The 21,485-nt window shown below is 41.8% G+C and overlaps 2 protein-coding genes across 2 annotated transcripts; one reads left to right on the top strand and one right to left on the bottom strand.

The window, feature by feature from the left end:
- Positions 1–339: 339 nt before the first annotated feature.
- gpt2 (glutamic pyruvate transaminase (alanine aminotransferase) 2) lies at positions 340–10,492 on the bottom strand. Its single transcript, XM_062470780.1, has 11 exons — positions 9,926–10,492; positions 8,686–8,775; positions 7,127–7,235; positions 6,331–6,464; positions 5,803–6,046; positions 3,939–4,018; positions 3,699–3,835; positions 3,258–3,432; positions 3,015–3,170; positions 2,722–2,834; positions 340–2,457 (listed from the first exon to the last, which is right to left on the bottom strand). The coding sequence occupies exons 1-11, from the start codon at positions 10,286–10,288 to the stop codon at positions 2,343–2,345; spliced, it is 1,716 nt and encodes a 571-aa protein (XP_062326764.1). The 5' UTR covers positions 10,289–10,492; the 3' UTR covers positions 340–2,342.
- Positions 10,493–14,577: 4,085 nt separating this feature from the next.
- Positions 14,578–19,150, top strand: c10h16orf87 (chromosome 10 C16orf87 homolog). Its single transcript, XM_062470781.1, has 4 exons — positions 14,578–14,880; positions 15,780–15,873; positions 17,065–17,244; positions 18,016–19,150. The coding sequence occupies exons 1-4, from the start codon at positions 14,701–14,703 to the stop codon at positions 18,132–18,134; spliced, it is 573 nt and encodes a 190-aa protein (XP_062326765.1). The 5' UTR covers positions 14,578–14,700; the 3' UTR covers positions 18,135–19,150.
- The last annotated feature ends 2,335 nt before the right edge of the window (positions 19,151–21,485 follow it).

Raw genomic sequence — 21,485 nt, 5'->3', positions numbered from 1 at the left:
CCCTCACTTTCCGCGCTCTTCTCGGTTCAATTGCTTCTCCAAGTTCCAGAATACTTACAGAAGAATTTCACCAGAAATGTATTTAACTTAAATCGCGATCAGGCATTTTGCTGCACATTGATTGGAATAATTGATTGCACCGTGTGTGTCCTGGAGGAAGGGCTAATTAAGCCTTTCACCGCCCCTTGGACGCTACTGAGACACTGGTTATGGATTCGATGGTCTATATATATATATATATATATATATATATATATATATATATATATATATCGAGTTTAATGTGGGTTTCCAAAAAACCCTGAAAGTTTGGTCATTACTTATACAGAATTAGGAATGGACCGCAAACTTGTTTTTATTTATAGAAAAAAAACTAATAAAAGTTACATCAACAAAATGTTCAAATGTTAATTGTATCTAAGACTACATATTAAAAAGTTATAGTCAAAGTCTAGAGAAAGTTGTAGTCAGTAGCTCGGTTTAAAAAGGCTAATTAACTCATATTCATCACCAACACAAACCCCCACTTGTCAGTGTCTTTCCTCAGTTCATAACAGATACATATGATATAGTAGAAACCAGGCATACAAAATCAAAACATACATATTCAATACAAAGAGATACTGCAAGCAATACATATGTACAACACATTCAAGTATTTCTCCAAAGTAAAGAGATAGATTGATGCCAATAAAGGCAACTTGTCTTTGTTGAATGGTCAAAAACTATATTTTCTTAAATTAGAATTGATTAATGCTCTAAAAATGCCAATGTATACATAACTCTGCACCCTCTTCAGTGTCAGTATGATGAACTGCATACAAAAATAGATACAATATGAATGCGTATGATTTTACACAAAATAAAGCACCTCTATTCAATTGTATTGGAGAATATGCAAGACTGATTTTTCTACATTAATGTGTGGCATTAGCATGTACCATCGCAAATACTGTATTAGTAGTATACATTCCTGTACTACAAGAGAAGAACTTAAAAAACGTATGTGTGCGTCAAGAGTCAAAAGATTTGATTGCACCAAGAAAGCAGAATCAGGTTAAGCTTAGGTTTGTGGATCAGATGAAAATTCGACTTCAATATTCAACAAACATTTGTTAAAGGCTTATGCTGCAGGACCACAGGCCGCTAAATGAATGAATAAGGAAACCATTTCACCACTGCCTTTAAAGTGAGGGATATCAGCCAGGACATTGTCTTGCAGCTAGGCTACCTGCTAGACGGGTCTTCCCTTTCTCAAGTGCACATAATCACAAAGAAGATGGCCAGTTCAAATCACCATTAGTTTGGAGTGTAAACAAACTTCAGGAACAATATGCACATTATGACGTAATACTGTAGGTCTAGAAACCCAGAGAATCTTAAAGAACCCCACCTTGCGTGTTCTAGAACCTCATCTTGAGTATTCTAGAACCTTCTTGTGTCTTATAGAACTGTAAACTACCAGGGGTGAATCCTGGGGATCCAGTCATGTAAATAATGAACAGATGCCAGCGAGACACAGTTAAAAGTAACACCAGTTCATATCAAGTTTAGACTCGTTCCACCCGCAGATTTGAAATCACAGGACTCACAGAGACATTGAGTTGTGGTCCCTGCATCGGGTAGCCCACAGACCTGGTGTTGTGGACACTATACCAGACCACATACCACCCAGACCTTCTAAGGCCCGACAGAGAGATGCTGTTCTGAGACTGGAAAGAACATTATGTTCCAAGTGGTTATTATTTTGGCCCTGAGCAAGGTCAGGGGTCTCAGAGGGTCGTCCCTGGCCTTCTGCATAAACCATCTCTTGTTTCCCACTTCTGTTTGACAAAGGGAGTGGGAGGGGTCAGCAGTTGGCCGGATCTTGGGTCATATTTGTACTCACTGTGGCTGTGTTGTTACTTTTCCAACATGACACTCTGATTAGCGGGAGATGAGACAAGCCTTGAGGTTGACAGATATGTAATTGTAAAAATATCCAAGTAATATAATGGTAATAATAATACTAACAATAATTTGGGTTAGTCCTCGTTTAGGAAAGCAGCTTTTAGTGAACAACAACATTGTGTTGTCTTGTCGTTGACATCTCAAGACAGTAGTTTGTCCTTAATGTTTGACCACAAATCAGACATAAAAGGCACAGCATCTGTAACATAAGGTCCTCCAAACAGATTAATCTTCAAGCAAACAGATTCAGAATAGGAAATAAACGGTTGTAATCGTTTTCACTCCACACAACTAATTATGTCAAGCTGACTTGGTGTTAGTGCTGAGCATTGGCAAGTTAGGGTTCTACTCGAGGGTTCTAGCAGGTTCCGCTGTGGTTCTCCTCAGCGCATTTATCTCTGAGGGTCATCCTGTGATGTTGAGTACTCCTTGAGGAACTTGATATGGAACTCTCGTACCTTCTCCAGGAGAATCTTGAGCTTCTCAGTGCTGGGCAGGATGGTCATCCTTGAGAAAGACAAATGCACAAATCTTTATAATTTTCTACTGGGCATGTGTGCGTCATCACCCAAGTCATTCTACCTCAACTATAACATGTAACATGCAACTGGATATGGCAAAATAGCTCAGCTGTTGTGGTAATGCACCAGTTACACAGAAAGAACAACAACTTCTGAATCACTTGGACTTTTTGAGTGTGTACGGGGTGAGGCAAGTTAGAAGTGGGTTGTGAGGAGGGTGAAGGGGAGGATTATGAGTCAAGATGGATACCTGAAGTGATAGGTCCCTTCTCTCTGTCCGAAACCACTTCCTGGTACGACACAGATGCCTGTCGTCTCTAGCAGTCTCAGACAGTACAGCATGTCAGCTGGCATCCCCCGATTCTGATGGACCAACACACACACACACACACACACACACACGGCCATTGTAATACACAGTGATATCAACACTAAAAGGCTCCAGGGGGCTAACACTTGATATGGCATGATGCGGTGACATCTTCAGAATAAGACAGAGACTGTGTCACTGGGGGTTATGGGCTGAGGCTGAGCTCTCCAAACCTTGGCCTCGTCCACGGCACGCGGGGGGATGAAGATCTGAGGGAAGGCGTACATGGCTCCCTGGACCGGATTACACTGGATCCCCGGGACCGAGTTCAGGATCTGCTCCGTCATCTTGGCCTTCTCAGCCAGGACCCCCAGCACTGCACTCTTCTCCTGGAACACACACGGCATATTTTTTAGTATTGATCCAAAATTGCATTTTAGGCCTGGAATGATCTCATAAGTTAATCCTACACACACCTTGAGGAAGCGGAGGTAGGAGGGTTCTTCTGGGCGTGGGGGGTTGACGATGACGTCCATGGCTGCCTGTCCAGAGACTGGAGGACACAGACGCACAGACAGCAGCTTCACCAGTTGGGCCCTGACCTCCGGATCCAGATTCATCACCTCCATATAACCCCCTCGGAAACCACACCTGGATACGTGAGTGAATGAACGAGACACGAAGGACAGCAGATGTTTGGGTCAGCACCGAGGACAGACACACGCCAGGCCTCTCAACAGAACCCAGAGGTTAAAAACACTGAGTGGAAGATATGTCCTCTCTCTTCCTTACATGTCCTGTCACTCTAAAGACCAAACTGTCTCTATCCCAATGAAGCAGAAATGCCCTGAATATATATTTCAATAAAAGGACAGGGAGAGTGTGTGGTGCTGGAGGTCCAGGCCCTGCCTACTCACTCCCCAGTGTAGCCCTTGGAGGTGGAGTGGAAGGAGGCCAGTTCCACACTGTTGTAGTACTCTGGGCCCATCTCATATAGCACCTTCTTAAAGGAGTGGAACTGATGGTCTGGAGAGTACACGTTGTCCTGATACACCTGCAAATAGAAGAAGAAGAAGGACACCGGGTTAGGGACCTAATACCCTTCTCACAGAACCAGGTTGCATGTGTGTGTGTCAACATGTTTCAGTGTCAGTTACCTCATCAGACATGACAAACAGATTCTCCTCGTAGGCAAAGTGCAGGACCTCCTCTATGCACTTCTTACTCTGGACCTGGCCTTGAGGTAGAGAGATAGAGAGAGAATGAGAGAGAGGGGAGAGAGGAGAGGAAGAGTGTTGTTAGACGTTTTTCCTGTGGTTAAGCTTTGGACAGGGAATGGAGGGTAAAGTTCACGTTGGAGAGACACAAACATGAATAGTGAAACCTGAGAAGAGTAAATCACGACTAGTCAGAATGTGTAACTAAGGACACCTTTGCCCTCCTCTGTGACACTCTACCCTGGCCAGCTCCACTTACTGTCTGACCTTGCCATACCTATAAGATTCCTCTTGCCCAATGACAGCAGACCAGGCCGGATCCACATGTTCTGCCACAGGCTGTAAGACCTCTGACCCACTAAAAGCTCATGTACCCTTACTCATTGGTGGCACATGCCACTGACGTGCAAGTCATGTGCTCCATGTTCTAGTCCTACAGTACATAATAACATCATCTATCGACATCCTTTCCCCTGCATATTGTATATTCAATTAAACAAAGACAGAAATTAATTGATATCCTAGCCAGGTTAAATAATTCATTCTAATTGAGGACCTACCTGTGGTTGCCAGGTTGACCATAGTACAGACTGTTTTTTGATGGTTCTTGACAAATTCCCACCAATGGGGTTGTCGGGTTTGGCTATAATAGAATGTCACCCAGCAGTGGGGCTGACATGTTTGAGTATATAGTCTAGATCAGGGGTCCCCAAACTACGGCCCGCCCACGCATTTGGACCGGCCCTCTGAACAATGCCAGACATTTTTACATGCATAAGTAAGTAAATGTTTTGATTTCAATAGCAATGAATATGAAAAAAGTTCATTACGATAGTAATAATGCTCTTTTAATAGGCTGTAATGTATCCCTTGATATGTACGGATGTATGGTGCATGACAAAATAATAAACTAATCTAGCATACCAAATACATTTTAAATCATAATAAAATCTCCACAATAGTACTGGTAGTCACTCTGGCCCAGTGTTGGGGGAAGTTACTCAAAAAAGCAATATATTAGTTATTACTTATTATTGTCAGTCAGAGTAGTGTGATTAAGTTACATTTTTAGTTTCTGTAATAATAAGTAATATTATTACTTATTATCTTACTTTTATTATTACTTTTAGTAGCGAGTTGTGGAAACGGGTCGCCTCTCTTATGGTTTAAAGTGGATTTTTTGCTAGCTTCCAGCTTCGTTTCTCTGTGGACACTTTCGAGAAGATGAAGTGCTGTTTTTGGCAGTAGATAGTATTTTGTTAGGGCCCAATTTGCATTTCACTTTCATGTTTTTTCGTATCTCTTCAATGAAAGCTAAATAGTGTGAATATTTCCAACCCTGAAAACATTACACGTTCTGCTGCTAACTGAATCTGCTGTTGTGTTTTGTCTGCAGCGTGAATTAAACACTTCGCCCAGGAAGTGTTCTTTAGGCAACAATCTGTATTTATAAGGCTATTTTAGTCCTTTGTTGAATTCATGCAGTAACTTGGACAAGTAACGCAAGTTAATTAAATAAGTAACTGTAATAATATGACTCCATGTCAAAAAGTAACGCGTTATATTACTTTGTCACTCACTTAAGTAATAATATTACGTGTAATATATATTATATATATTAGTAATAATATACCCCATACACTGCTCCGGCCCATGTAATTTTCTGTTACAGACCGACCCGGACCCACATTAAAGAAAGGAAAAATTATCTGGACCTCGCAGAAAAAGGTTTGGGGACCCCTGTCTACATAGTAACAAATTAGTGGGGTTGTCAGATTTGAATGTAGCACAGATTGTTACCCACCGGTGGGGTTGCCGGGATTGATGATACAGATGACCCTGGGCTGGCAGTGCTTCTTGGCAGCCTTGTAGGCCCTGTGCAGCTCGTTGATGTCCAGAGCCCAGCAGTTGGCCTCGTCGAGGTAGTAGTTCACCTGGACGGCCTCCATCTCTGTAAGGGCTGCAGAGTACAGGGGGTACTGGGGGATGGGGATCATCACACCAGTACGGGACCGGCCCTGGCCAGACACCAGCATCTTCAGGATGCTCTGCAGAAGGGGGGGGGGGGAGAGACACGTGGCATTCAGGAAGCACGTTCCACTAGTCAGAGAGCGGGATACAGAACCGCAGAGCTGTCTGAGACACCAGTCTCTACTCCTCTTCCTCCTGAACACAACCATGCCTTGGTGTTTTGACAGCTGACTCCTTGGTTTGTATTCTCAAAATACATTAAAAAAAATACAACATCAACAATAACTACATAGATAGAAATATTAGAACAAATGCACTGCGAGGATCCACAATCTCATCAAGTGTTCCTCCTGCTGCTCACCACAATGCCGTCACTGGCCCCCGTGGTGAGGTAGATGTTCTCCCAGTTGGCCGGGACCCCCTGGTCCCTCTGCTCGATGTAGGCAGCAATGTCCTGGCGGATGCAGTCCACCCCCTGGCTGGCTGTGTAGGACCCTGGAGTACAGAAACCCTCACATGAACCCTGGGTGCCAGGGCGCACGACAGCCAACACACACAAGCACAGCTAGGTTTGGTTCTCTTCGAAAAGCCTGTATCTTCTCCAACTCAACTCTTATAGTTTTTTTAACTATATAGTTATAGTTCTTGTTATCGTCCTGTGGGCCAGCCACACGCATTGCGTACGTGACTATTTTGTCATAATTCATTTGTTTGCGGGACTGTAAAAGTGGGTCTTTGGAGAGCTGTGTCTGACGCACTGCTGACTCAGCATGTCTTAACACCCAGAATATCACTAAGGCTGAGCCCCAACATCCTGTTCTTTGTCAAAGGAACCGGGCTGAGCACAACAAACCAGAACGCTAGGTCACAGATCCTACAGGCTCAGCATTCTGGGCACAGGCTACAGCTGTGGGGCTCGATAATATGAACACCAGAATGGGAATGCAAGCAATTTGCAAGCCCACACACACATACCAGAACAACTTGTTCAAGTGCATGCAAATAGACTCGACACTTTGTTGACCTAGATGGACGCACAAAATCCACATGTTGGGGTCCATGACCACATGTACACTTACACACACAGTCGCACACAGTCGCACACAGTCGCACACAGTCGCACACAGTCGCACACAGTCGCACACAGTCGCACGCACCAAGGCTCTGTCCCCCACAGCCCTGCAGGATGCGTCTGGCGCGTTGCTTGGCGTCCTCTGGGAAGCTGGGGCTGTCCAGCAGCTCAGGGAAGGAACAGAGAGCCACCACCTGGAGACACAAACACAGACACACTTAGACCTCCCTCCACCTGGAGACACAAACACAGACACACTTAGACCTCCCTTCACACAGGACTAACCTCACATAGCAAGCTGTGCTAAGCAAAGTGTAATAGAGGGAAGGGGCTTCACGAAGAAGAACAACTTTTCTACAAATTTAAACAATTGGTTTTCCTCTTGCAACTCAATTTGAATGCTTTTCCCCTTTAATAAATGTCCTTATTGCACCTCCTTTTCTAGTATTGCTCTGGTGCTGAAGATGAGGGGATAAAGGGGGAGGGATACCGTGTGGTGGAGGGGGAGCAATGAATGTTGAGGGGGAGGGATTAAGTTTGTCATGGAAAAATAGAGTTGAGGAGGGGGAGGGATGGAGGATGGGGGAGGGATAGAGGGTGGAGGAGAGATGGAAGGTTGGTGAAGGGGGAGGGGAAGAGTAGTTGTTTGAAGAGGAGGTATGTGTGCCAGTGAGAGTGCCAGGGTCAAGCTGTTTGATGTTCCAGACCAGTTACACTACAGCCAGTGGCCTGTAGTGTTACAATCCTTCACTAGGCTCACTTGAAGGCTTGAATAACAAATCCTTAATGCCAAAATTGTGTGTACGGGAGAATGTCTTAAGCAACTGGCATACTACAGTACCTATTCACACCAGTTATGATATATTTTAATTTAGGTGTGGTGATGTGGGTGTAGTAGGGCAAGAGCCTGACTCACTCAAACAATGACTCAATTTAAAAAAAGCTGCCTGGTTTACCAATCACAGGGAAACTTCTATTTATGCATTTGTTTCAACCCTTGACTGGCAACACATCATGATATGACTGGCGTGTTAACCAGTTTTATTCTACGATCCAGTCCAGTCAATCTGACTGCATAGTGGAGATTGTGTTGATGGGAACTTGAAGCTGAGGGAGGCCTCAGAAACACAGTCTGTTGTTACACCCTGGTGGGGTAGTTGCTATGGCAACCTGGTGCATGGTGCTGATACACAATAGTAACCCTGCTCTCTCTGGAATGTTCGCTTGAAGATACCAACTGACTGGCAGTAAGACTGAAAAGCAGACCTCTTTTGCCAATATCAAAATTGTTCAAATGTTATCCTAACCAGTACACAAGTTGCACAGTGTTCCAGTATAATCAAATACAGACCTTCAAATGAACCTTGAATTGTAATGATGAATTTATAAGTCCATGAACACGATAATATTACTGCTGTTACAGACTTTCATAGAGGAGAGACAACTACTAAAAACATTTCATGTTTGGTGAAGTTCATTAGTAATTCAACCCCCACCAAATCATTAGCTGTTTGTTTCCTGTAGCTAGACAGGGCATTCGCTGGACTAGTTGGATCTGGAAGCAGGTTAGTTGGATGTATTTAGAGCAGCTCTGTGACAGTTGTCATGACAGCACTACCAGTTCTGTGTTATCCCACACCTTACCTGGCGGAGGAAGGTGATTGGTTTCTGACCCATGGCGTGTGCATCTCCAATATTTGCCTTGATGACTTCCTGGAAGGGTTGCTTCACACCCTGGCAGGAGCAAAGGAAAGGGTTTGTTAGACACACACTATACTACAGTAAGACACACAAGCTACATGTGGCAAATAACCAGAGGGCACATTACAAAGACAAATTAAACCATGTACACTGGCACATACACACATCAAACCCATTTGCCATGATGAAATGTATCATTTGATGTCACCAGATCAACAGCAAGGCACCTGTTTCAAATCGATCATCAAGGTCCCTGAAAAAACATGGTCTCTAATGAAGTGTCTGACTGAGAACTATAAGAGAAGACCTTCAGAGGAGAGTTTAGGTTGGCTTCAGTGTTATTCTAAAGGTAGAGGCAAAGGATTTGTGGTAAGGACCACAAAAAGGTAAATACAAGTACCAGTAATACAAGTAACATTTGAATTTGATGAGCCATCACTGGGGCAAGGAATAAGATGATTTTCATCTGAATAAGGCCACCTCTATCAGTGATGGTCCTTTTTTTAGGCCAGTTTAGGATTAGATAAATCTGTATGATAGACTTGTGAGGGTGAATTCATTATAGAACTCTGATGTGAGCAGAAGGAATGCTAGTTGGCTGAATGCCAATTTGCCAAACCAGTTCACCAGTATTTTTTGGTCCATCTCCATGACCTAGGGCTAGGAGATGGCTGAATCACATCTTTCACACAAACAAAAAACATTTGACTGGGCTGATGGGGAATTGGTAAACTGTCGAAATGGATAGTGCACAGTTGTAATGTAAGGATTCACCTCGTGAGTCATATTGGAGATCTAGCTAGCTGAGTATTCTCTCTTTGTAGTTTACTCACAGTAGACAATGTAGGAAGTAACTAGCTTGCTACATATAAGTGCATTAACTATCGCGGTATCTTGCATCATCCTATGCTAGAACACTCAGATGAGAACCTATGAGAAAAAGGAAGGATGGAGCGCAAAGAGGATGATGCAACACGGAACTCTTTAAGCTCCATCTCTATCACTCCAGTCCCCACAGTATTGTCCTGGATCACGTTTAAAGAACGTATACAAATGCCCTAGCTAGTGTGAGCTAGATATGTAGAAACCAATACTTCTCATTCGCTGCCTGTAAAAAACAACAACCATAAAGCTATTCCGTTTCTGTCAAATCTGAAATCATGATGAATTGAGTGTTTTTCACCTGCTGTAAACCTCTCTCGATGTCCCAAGCCTTGATGACAATGGGTCCTCTCACAGCGTACTCCACCGCTTTCACCTGCGGGTTCAGGGTCTCCATAGTCAAGGTCTTCTCCCGAATCTTGCCACTGTGTCGTGCTTCCACGGTAGCCTCAGCTGTGCTGAATCGCTTCAAACCATACTGCTCTACCGGCCCCTGAGTTATCAATCGAATCAAGTTGATTATACCTGATGATTCCAGTGACTTTGACCGTAAAAGAACGGACGACTGATTAACAGCACCTGCGACTAACGACCGAAATTCAACGTTGTGAAGCCGATGCATGTTAAGATGTTGCCGGTGTTGAATTAATAGGCCACTGAACATAAAACAGGCCGACGACACGATGCTCAATCACAGCTAAAGGTAAGAATGTAATATTGTAATCAGAATTATACTGCAGATAAATGTTTTCAAATGAAATCCGTGAGTGTAAATCGTTAGCATCTGATTCTGTGATAGACCGGTTAGCTTTCTACCGCGCCTCACTCATAGCATCGGAATCAAGTGACAATCTGAAAGTAAATGCCGCGACTCCCTGAATACATTTTCCATGAGGATTCTGGGTATTGTGTTTTTTTGTTGCATTGGCATTACGTGTCGTTAGGACATACGATCATTTTGCAACTACAGTACCCAGTGAGGTGTTTTAACTGGATTGTTGATATTTCACAACGCGATCATTAGAATCTGACTAAACAATGCATCCTAATCTCTTATTCTGAATAGAGCTCCGGACGTCACGTGACTTTACTGTTTACTTCGCCATTTTGGCAGGAAAGTAGTGGCAGAGAATGTCTAATAGAGAGAACCATATATATATATAAAGGGTAAAAAAATGTTTTTTATATATATCTATGGAGAGAACTGCCACTTTCTAGTAATTTGAATGTTGAATTCGAAAGGGGAGGCAAAACAAATACACACTGCTGGGTGTTAGATTTTTTTGAAGTCGCCTTTCTGTTCTAAAAATCCTTTTAAAATGTCATTGACGTCATACACATTGTTTTACGACAAGCTCTGGTCACTTCCTTTTTTATCTCGAGCTATCGACAATACAGCTGACAGGTTAGGCCATAGACATATATACATGTATATATATATATCTATGGGTTAGGCTCTCCCTGTCAATACACATGCTAGAAAGAGTTTGGGGTTGCTAATGTTGTTGCTAATGCTCTGACATTCTGATTCTGCTTCGGATGCCATAAGCGGGATCTCTGGTCGTAGTTAGTCCTTCACTAACCAATCAGCGTTCATTAGCAGAATGCTAGCGTATTATGGGCAACAACGAATCACCCTGTAAGAAATAGAAAGGACATAAGTGCTTGTTCATTAAATTTTCGACCTATAATCCATGTTGAACATATAAAAACTACAATAAAATCTGAGATTTCTCAACGACAATCAGGTGAAAGAGACAAATTTAGCCGTTTAGCTCCATAGACTCCCATTCATTTTGCACTCGACCGCGATCACTCCCAGTGGAACTCTAGTGGAACCGCAACAAAATTCGGTACAATGGGGCTTAATAGGGAGTGGCCAGGCTCTCCTTAACCTTAACCAGGCTCTGGTAGTGGCAAAAACCCTTGTGTTATCTTCGGGTCATTGTGACCCACCGTCGTATTGCGACAAATTTACCTCATACAAAAACAAAGTGAAGCATTTTCTTTTAACCGTTAGGCTGTCTCAGACCCCCCACATTGCAAAGGTTAAAATACAATTATTTTTATTTGTTTTTGTATTGGGTAAAATTGGGTAAACACAACGATGGTTCGTTATGAACCTTTGGGTCATGTGACCCTAAGGCAGCACAAGGGTTAATTCAAAAGACATAGGCAGCTATAAAGCAAAACTTGATCGATTAAACATTAGTGATCCATATAATGCTCCCGGAGTAATTTTTACGACCTTTACGAGTGAAACGGAGGGCTTCCCTGACCTTCTGTATCCAGATATTTACAACTCTCTTATCAACTTTCCTCCGTCCTACTCTGGAGCCTTTGAAAGCCTACAAAAGCCTGGAGGGATATAAATGGACGCAATCAGCTGGATTAGTGATTAATATTCAGCTTTGAAGTCTACCGGCTACAAATTGCTGTGTAACGTTAATGCAGTCAGTTTTATAACTTGTAGGCTATAGCTAGCTAGCGTTAGCTAGTCTGTAATGTTCGTCAACGGTTAGCTACTAACGTTCGCTAACGTACATTATATCAGTGCACTTTTCATCACAAAAATGCAATTACATATTTATTATAAATAAGTCATTCCAAGAGACTGAATGATCATCAGTTGAAGCCATGGGTGGTTGTCAGGAATTATGGGGTTCTTCTCTCTGGATCCTTTATCTTTTCCGCGATGGTTCTGGCATCCCGGCGCACAGCAGCTATCCACCATGTTGAATCAACGTTTATTGAAATAAGCAGGAAATTAAACTATGTATAATATCATATATGTACACTCTGGCGCTCCACTTGCCGCTCCACTTTCCTGCCAAAATGGCGATGACCGGTGCATGCTGGGATTGCGTGACGTCAACTCCCGGAGCTATATACTATAATTTTGATAGATGTATCCCCAAATACCACTTTTGCCTATTCTACCTCGGAAAATTTTAATGGCAGGCAAGGCCTTTAAGTACCACCCAGGGGCGTGGCCACGTGGTGGCCAGGGGGGGGGCCACGGCCACCATTGGTCAGAGAATGGCCACCCTGCCTGCCCCCCCAACCTCAAGGCACACAAAAAAAACTCCTGAACAGAAACTGTATAAAGCTGAAATAAATGCATTTGTATTTTTTTTATCAAGTCGTCTTATATTTTCATTTGTCACTTACACTACAAGCCCCATATTCGCAACATGTTGGGCCACGCCCCCATCAACAGCGCAAGACACAAACCAACGTGCATTCTGACAGTGCTTCAACGGAGACTAGCAGCAAACCACTGGATACCGTTGAAAACTGCTGCTCTGAGTGATGCAGTGTTTGAGTTTTAAAATAGTAGTTTTTGACAATCAAGTGCCACCCCAAATAAAAGACTGGCCAGAGCTGCCCCTCCCCCCCCCCCCCCCCCCCCAGAAATAATGTCCTGGCTACGCCCCTGGTACCATCTCCACCCATGCCTCATACTTTACGGTGCACTAGTAGACTATAATGTATTTTAGTTACCAATTTCTGTTTATTCTTATTAATTGTATTAATGTATCTGGACACTGGTCATTTTGGACATGCAGTCACATCTGATGTGCATCTGATGGTCAGACAGACTAAACTTTCAAATTATCAAGACAGTGGTAGACAGTGCCATCTGTTGGATAATGGTTAACATTGTTCATTAATTTATTCCCCTGTCCGAATTACCTTTTGCCAGTGCTATTTTCCTCAGAAATGCAAATGTTGACTTCATGTATTTGATTGCATCATATTTTATTCAAGCCCCTTTAAAATGCAAATTAAATTACATTAAATTGAACTATGGGAGTAATTTATTTAAAAAATCATAATACCTGCTTTGTGGATATTTTATAATTAGGGACACATGTATGCATTTGAAGGTTGCTATATTGATGCTATAGAACATGCCCCGGCCAGTAAGCAAAATAAGTGAGTGACGAGATAATGAGTCTGTAATAAATCAGATCATGTAAAAATAACTACTAATTTTGTACTTAACCTCTCAACCTGTATGAACTATTTAAAAAAAATTGTACCATATACACATTCTGTTTCAGACACACTATTATTACATTATGACTATTTGAAGATAACCATTTTAATTTTAAAAAATAAACATTTTTAGTATTTGGAAATAATGGAAAACACACAACTCCAATTGAGTAGGGACACCTTTTTAAAAATACATAATTTGTATTATGATGGTTATCCCACATCAGTGTTTGGTCGACCACACTATAGGCAGCTTTAGTCTGTCCACCATACACAGTTTCCAAGTAATGACCCATCTGGGGGGGAAAGGATGCATGGAAACAGGGGACACAGAAGAGAGAGGTACAAGGTGAGGGTTTCAGTTTAAAAACCTTATCTGATATATTCAGTCATACTCCTGAAACAAATAATGTTCTTTATTTGGTGATTTGGTTTATAGACTAACATATTTACATAAGCCCCATGACTGTCAATGGGAGGCAAAGTAGCCTAAGTACTGTGTTCCGTGAGGGGTGGGGTGGAAAAAGGGGAGCATATTAGTAGGCTTTTGCCTTCGAAAAGAGCATGTTTCATAAGCTCATCTTTCTGGAATCATAGTCCATAGGCTATGTTTAATGTCGTTCATAGAGTTTTCTTTGTCAGCTATTTTATTAATTAACACCACATTTAACATAATATTACAATTCACACACACACACGTGTACAGTATATATAGCCTACATATACACACACACACACACCATATACATACATACAGTTGGCTTAGAGAAGCTATATTTGGATTTAGCCTATTGCATTATTTTCAGCAAATGCATTGTGTCCTCTCAGCATAGTTATTCAACCGTGTGATGCCAAGTCCTACCGAGTTAGCACGCATGCTCAGTAGCCTAATGGACGTAAAAAAATGCAAGCATTACCATGGCTCTAAATTCCATCTACTGTAGACTATTTAGGCTGAGTTGCATGTGGATACAGCGCATGTCATACTAAAGAAAATCAGAATGAGGTCTTTCTCCTTAATGACCCAGTGCGCATGGTCAGTGTTCTGGTGTGATTGCAGTCAGTTTGGTGTGTATGTGTGTGAGGTCGATCAGCTGCGGTTCATGTAGCTTATTGCAGAAAGAAGTTTTACAGCAAGACTTGGTCGAAGTGTATTTCGTAAAGAACCATTGCATCTTAAATCAGAATATGTCGGCAAATAAAGCAAAGAAAGTAAAAATGGCTACTAAATCATGTCCGGAATGTGACCAACAGGTGAGAATACAAATATATTGTTTGTATTATTAATTATTGACTTAGTTGTATATGATGTTTAGCTAATCCTAAACCGAAATCTCTAATATATAACGTCGAATCAAAATCATAAATGATATGATCATTTGAATGATAGCCTATAGCCTACGCTAAACCATACAAATATAGATTCAGCACACAAATTCGTCTATATTGAATCATTTCATTTGGCAACACGGCGACGCTATATCGTTATTAGACGATGGCTGACTAGCAGCCTACTGTTGGCTATTAAAGAGATCGTATTGTCCAGAAAATGTACCACATAATTTTGCAATGTGTTGATACTCTAGCCAGCCTGAAATTGTGGTGGGCTATCGTTCACTTCCTACCTCAAAATGTTACAATAATGCATTAGTGATAGGCTACAATCGCTTGTTCATAATGCGGATATATCGAGAAAGTTGTACAAATCGCAATAAAATTGCCTATTGAAATGGCGACATGTGGTGCTTTCTGCTGATCATTTCCTGATATGTTTTTGCAATATAACAGACTACGTTACCATTTATTTTGATAAAGTAGTCTTTTGGATCAAGCAGCATAGCCAAACTGCTCGAGTGCTTTAAAACGTTTTAATGTCACGGCAGCAGGCACGTGTCCTAAGCCAACTGTATGTGGTGCGAGGACTTTTTCTTGAATCAAAGGACATTCGTTTTGATTGGGAGGTATAGCCTCACATTTGAAAGAGGGTTTCACACTGACTACGCCCTTATTGAAATATTAGCATGGTAAACAAGTTTATGTAGCAACTCTTGCAATATCAGGTTTAGATTTGCATGGCAGCCTTCCATTTTAACAGCAGCAATCCATAATGTTAAATAATCTATATAACCTTGTTCCTCCCTGTTTTTGTCTAGATCCCAGTTGCTTGCAAGTCCTGTCCTTGTGGCTATGTATTCATAAGCAGAAAGCTTTTAAATGCCAAATTGAATGAGAGGTCATCACCAATAGGTAAATAATTGGCATTCTGAATATAGTTGAATGTCCTTTTTTTATTTTATTTGTAATAATGGTATATAAAATATATATTATTAACATTTATGATGATTATTATTATGTATGTATGAACTAATGTTTTTGAAATTGTAATATGTTGATCTGACTATTATTTTAAAATACCATGGTTGTCATTATTATTGTTTTGTGTTGAGGGTGTTTAAAATCAGAGTTAGCATTTTGAACTACTGTAGGATTCCTTGTTTGAAAATAATTCACAAACTGTGTGATAATATGTAAGGTATTTTTGGGGGAAACATTATGACCTCTAAAGCTTTCAGTGGAGGGCATTATGATGTTAAGTTTCTGGTCAGAGTTGTGAGCAGGATTTGTCAGTGGTGCAGTGGTAGCTGGGTTTAAAAAGCTGTTTGCCTGAATTGGTAGCCTACTGGAGGTGGGGGATGGGAGCTCTCTGGCTGACTGAATAGCTTGTTCCCTTCCTGCACTTCTCGCTAGTAGGCCACTACAGCACATAAAGTAGGCTACTACTAAAGCTTGTTGTTGATAAGAGAGGCCTGCATAGTTTCTGTGTGAATATGAACTTGTGTTTTTAGCTATACGTGTTCTCACAAATCTTTAAAGAAGGTTCCTTTGTGTAAAATATATCAAGTTTCTATTTGAGGTTTTGCTGCCTCTCTTTGAAGCAGGCTTTGGTAAAACATGGGGATGATTGAAAAGAGAAGTCCTTGTTTCCTCTCACTAGTGATTCATTGGTGAGAGATATTTTCATTGGCATTTAAATTGTTTAGTTTTCAGTGTTGGATATTTTTGGGATTATTTGATTTTGACAATTTGTTTATTTTAAAGTTTTAAGTATATTTGATGATATACTCATCCTACTCATTCTTTTGATATCAAATGAATAAAATTGTGTATTGTTTCAAGTACAAGATAATCTGTTCCCCAGCACAATAGGATGTCACATGCCTAGCGGCTCATTATTTAATTTCAGTTGAACTCTGACACAATAACATGTTTGTAATCTACCTCAGATATCAAACACACTGTAGTATGTTGTGTATACATTAATACAACCACATTAATGGGACGGCTAAACAAATGTATTCAGAACAGAATTTGGTATCATTTAATGTGATCACTGCAATCACTTGACAGATCTGTACGTTATGTTGTTGTGTGTATCAGATAAGTTTGATCCAAAGAGGAGGAGAACTGAGAGGATTCGCAGAGATAAGATTGACTCTCCCACAACCAATGACATGGAGAACAGCAGGCAGTCCCGCTCCAACAGCCAATCCGAACAGATCCGACGCGGACGAGGACGACCAAAGACGACAGGGCTGAAGAAGCAGGAGGAGGAGAAAGGTAACATCGCAGACCTGCTTAAATACTCTTCCAATCCATCCTTCCTCCTTACCTTCCCTGAGCTAATCTTCACCCTCATAATAGGATAGGAGAAAGCCTCTACTCCTGGACGGTTAACCGGCTGTTACCTATGATCTCAGAGCAGACGTGTTGCTACAGTGAATCTAAAAAAAAAACATTAATTATTTGGTGTTAATTGTTGAGCATTTGCCACATTTGGTCATTTAGAGAGCGGATGCTTTCTTCTTTCTGCACATGAAAATGTGTCATCATGTTGCCCAGTCACATGAAGGAGGGTTTTTGATTATGTAGGGGTTGTTAGAGCAGTAAGGATTAATCATTTACAAACAGTCTCTCTCTCTCTCTCTCTCTCTCTCTCTCTCTCTCTCTCTCTCTCTCTCTCTCTCTCTCTCTCTCTCTCTCTCTCGCTCTCTCGCTCTCTCTCGCTCTCTCTCTCTCAATAAATAAATCATGCCATCCTTGGTTTCAGCCCAGCGCTTTGTCAGCCCATCTATAAGGGCAGAGCTTCCTCTCTATTCTGTGTCTTTCACTGACTCTGAAGCACTAGTGTTGAGATCTAAAATGGTGGGATACATTTAGATGACACATGGAAAGGAATAATGTGTGTTAAGCCTGTCTGATCATGTTAAATCTAAAGGAATGCAAAGGCTATAAGGCACAGGGGAATCCAATTTTACAATCCACAATGCCAAGACATACGTGCGGGTACAGTTTGTTCATGAATACTATTTTTGTTTTCTTTTGCTGCAGAAAAACAAGAGAAGGAAGTGGACATTTATGCCAATCTCTCAGATGAGAAGGCTTTTGTTTTTTCTGTGGCCCTGGCAGAGATCAACAGGAAGATCTTGGGCCAGAGACTGATCCTGTAGACTCTGTGGATCAAACAGAAGGAACAGCCACCGGAGACTGTCTGTGGTGAGAGAAGGACTCATTAACCACCACAGACATGTGTCTCTGCTCCAATGGGAAAGTTAACTCTGACCTGGAAGGGCTTTGTCTGCAAATAACCTTGGTGTCAGACGATTGGACATGGCCTGGGGTGCTGAGGGAAGCAGCAGAGATGCAAGCAAACAGGAAGCGTTCAGTAGAGTGAAATATTTACTGCAGTACAGACCGATATGTAATGCTTAGATCTGACACATGCTGAGCACTCATACTGGAACTACTCTATAAGATACATTTCTAGCTGATTGTAATGTAGTGTTGAAGCCTGAACAGACTCTAGTGCCACTGAAGGGGAAAACAGGAACCAATTGATTACAATTTTGCTTAGGAATCGGTCTGAATATTTCTTTTATTTCAATTTTATATAATATGTTGTAGATTATCATGTCAAAGTCCTAATATTGTGAGGCTCAGCTTTGTTGAAACAGCGTTTTAAAACTTACAGGGCATATATGTGTTGCGAGGTAATGTTGCATGGCAACAGCATTGCAACTGACTTCTGTGGTGTTCTTGGCTCATCCTCGATATTTGTTTGTGAGTCTAAAGGCTCTTTTTATACCATGCAAAACACTTTGTGAGTATGTTATCGGCTATACTGTCTATTTATAATGCCTATACTACCTTAAATTAATATCTTATCCTTTGTTTTTATGTAATTGAATTATATATTGTATGAGCTACTGTGACTGTCCGGAAGTTAAAGCTTCAGCATAGATCCAATATCTAGTTAAGTGGAGAATCACAGCTCATTGATCTCTAATGCTGGAGTCCTTGTCTGGAGATTTCATGTGGATGTCAGCATATGTACAAATGTAAATCAAAACCTTCTAAAGACCAATCAGATCAGCGGCTCCTTTATTTCACAAACACTGACATTGTCAAGGAATACTGCAATCAATAATTTGAATAAAGTTTGTTGGTACAGGTGGATAAAGTGACTTATTTTTTAACCATGTATTTTCTGTGCCACCATGTATAAAACTCCATTACCCAGCTAGCAGTGGGCAAAGGTCCCCTTAAACACCCGTTTGTGACCTGACTGCTTCCCTTGGATACAGCTGGTGCTTTTTCACAACAGGCACATACAAACACAAACGACAGACCCTCCTGTTAGAGGCTCAGACACCTGGAACCCGGCCCAGTTTCCATGGAACCTCTATGCACACCTCACGCTGATGCAAAACAATTGAAATACGAATGTGTTTGCAGCGTAGGGAAAGAATTTGAGGGTGGAGGCAGGCTTGGGACACATTACAAATAAACAGTATTTTTCAGTGTTTTTGTCTGTGTAATATTCTGTAGCTTCTTCATACTGACCTCAGTACTTGTTGTAAAGGACAACACCATGAGTGGCTTGAGGTAGTTTGATTTGCATAATAAGGGCTGATTGGAGGATTCCAGCTGTGATGCAAAAAACAACTTGAACCATTCCAACCCACTGATTCTTGTGAGTTCTTCACAGTTAGACCCTGCCTACCACACACAAGATCACCATATCTGTGTACAACCCTTCATGACACATTTTTTAACATTTGAAAAAAATTAATGGCTTAGCGTGTTACCACATTTTCACAAGGCTTCAGTAAGATTGTCGGTGATCTGAAATGTAGAGCATGAGGGAAATGAATGTTGGTTGCCAAGGGAAATCTCCCAGTTCCTCTGTCCTTATTAGGTCTCTGAACAAGTAGGGAGTCAGAGAGAATGGAAAGGAAAATGTGATTGTGTGTGTCTGTGAGGGGGGGAGGGGAGAAGAGCAGGGGGGAGAAATATACCAAATCAGATGGATCTTCTTCATGTGGCTCTGTGGCTGATATTGAGTGATACACTGATACACTAATATTGAATAGACCAGCCTATTAGAGGCATCTACAGGGGAACAAAAAATGTGTCTTCTCTTTCTCTCCTCCATCTCTCTATCTCTCTCCATCTTTTTAACACACACTTCACCCTAGCCTTCTTTCCTTTTCAAGTGCAATTGCAGTGTGCTCCAACTGTTTTAAATAGCTAGTTGAACTAGGTCAGGAATATTTTCCAATCCAGTGATGCAGTTCCCTCTCCCAGCCACCAGAGGGAAGTCCAATGACGCGGAGGAGCAGCTGCGGCTTGCAAGCGTATAATTCATCAACGGAGTCACAGGCTTGCAGCCACCAGTGGATTACCTTTTGGTGCATCATGACTCAGTAAAGCACTGGCATTGTCCTTTCTCCTCTTCTTTAGTACGTCGTCATAAGGAAACAACCATACAACCGTGCACCTCCAAAAAACAACCCCATTGACTTAAAAAATGATCCATATCAATCAAATTTAATTTAAAAAGAATAAAGGAAAGGACTGTGGGATTCATATTCTGTTTGTGTTTTTCTCTGACAAAGTGGATTAACACGTGGAATAATCAGTTACCAGTAGAACAACGATACATTTGAAAAATAGGATAAATGTTCCCATTCTTCTCACACTGTCAGTTCTTCTTTGGACTTGTTTCCAGCTCCTATTGTTCCCACCACATTGAAGAGGATGTGTTTGCAGCTGTGAGGGAGATATGAGGCCTGGGTGAACACGTTTGAAAAAAAGGATGGGTGCAGATGTGTACAGACAGTATACACAAGTGTAGCCCCCCTCTCCCCGACACACACACGCACACACACACATACCTACACACACAACATGAATGGCAGAGTCTGTCATTCAAACGTGATGACAGTAATGACTAAGCTTTGGGTGATGCTGATGTATAATAGTCCTTTACATTCAATGTCCAGCTGCAAACTGAGTCATGGACCACACAGTGAGGAAGTGAAGGTTTTAAAATGCTCATCAGTTCCTCGTCCTCCTCCTCCTCCTCACCTGAGCCCTGACCCTCATCACCACCATCCCATCTCAGTGTCTTCTTCTCACCTACATTTAGGTTCCGCAGCACTGCCACTGCATGCAGCAGGTCCGCACACTGTCATTTACATCAGAGAAGCGAACCAATCACCTGTGGACGATCCTGTCTGGTGGCAATCCTCCAGAGGGGGTGTGGAGACCCTGCTGCCCCTCTGCCCTGACAAACAAGGTGATGTGATGAGGGGGAAACTGCAATGGGAAAAACATTCTGTCTGTGAGGGGGGTTTGGTGAGGTGAGAAGGGGTAGACCTTTCCACTCCATCCATGGATGCACCTCGTCTATCCTTGTGTTTAAGATGTGTGTACGTGTGTGTGTGTGTGTGTGTGTGTGTGTGTGTGTGTGTGTGTGCGTGTCTGTGCTTTTCCTTTGCCTTGTTTGTGTGTGTGCG

The sequence above is a fragment of the Osmerus eperlanus genome, chromosome 10 (genome assembly GCF_963692335.1).
Source record: "Osmerus eperlanus chromosome 10, fOsmEpe2.1, whole genome shotgun sequence".
In the NCBI taxonomy this organism is placed as follows: Eukaryota; Metazoa; Chordata; class Actinopteri; order Osmeriformes; family Osmeridae; genus Osmerus; species Osmerus eperlanus.
The sequence above is the reverse complement of the archived record's forward strand: the minus strand, read 5'-3'. Positions and strand labels throughout refer to the sequence as shown.

Coding starts and splice junctions, on each gene's coding strand:
- gpt2 (XM_062470780.1), bottom strand. CDS start 10,288: ATGTTCAGTGGCCTATTAATTCAACACCGGCAACATCTTAACATGCAT. Junction 4,019..5,802: donor CAATCCCGGCAACCCCACCG/GTGGGTAACAAT, acceptor CTCTACCTCAAG/GCCAGGTCCAGAGTAAGAAG. Junction 3,171..3,257: donor CCTACCTCCGCTTCCTCAAG/GTGTGTGTAGGA, acceptor TGTGTGTTCCAG/GAGAAGAGTGCAGTGCTGGG.
- c10h16orf87 (XM_062470781.1), top strand. CDS start 14,701: ATGTGTGTGAGGTCGATCAGCTGCGGTTCATGTAGCTTATTGCAGAAA. Junction 14,881..15,779: donor GTCCGGAATGTGACCAACAG/GTGAGAATACAA, acceptor GTTTTTGTCTAG/ATCCCAGTTGCTTGCAAGTC. Junction 17,245..18,015: donor GAAGCAGGAGGAGGAGAAAG/GTAACATCGCAG, acceptor CTTTTGCTGCAG/AAAAACAAGAGAAGGAAGTG.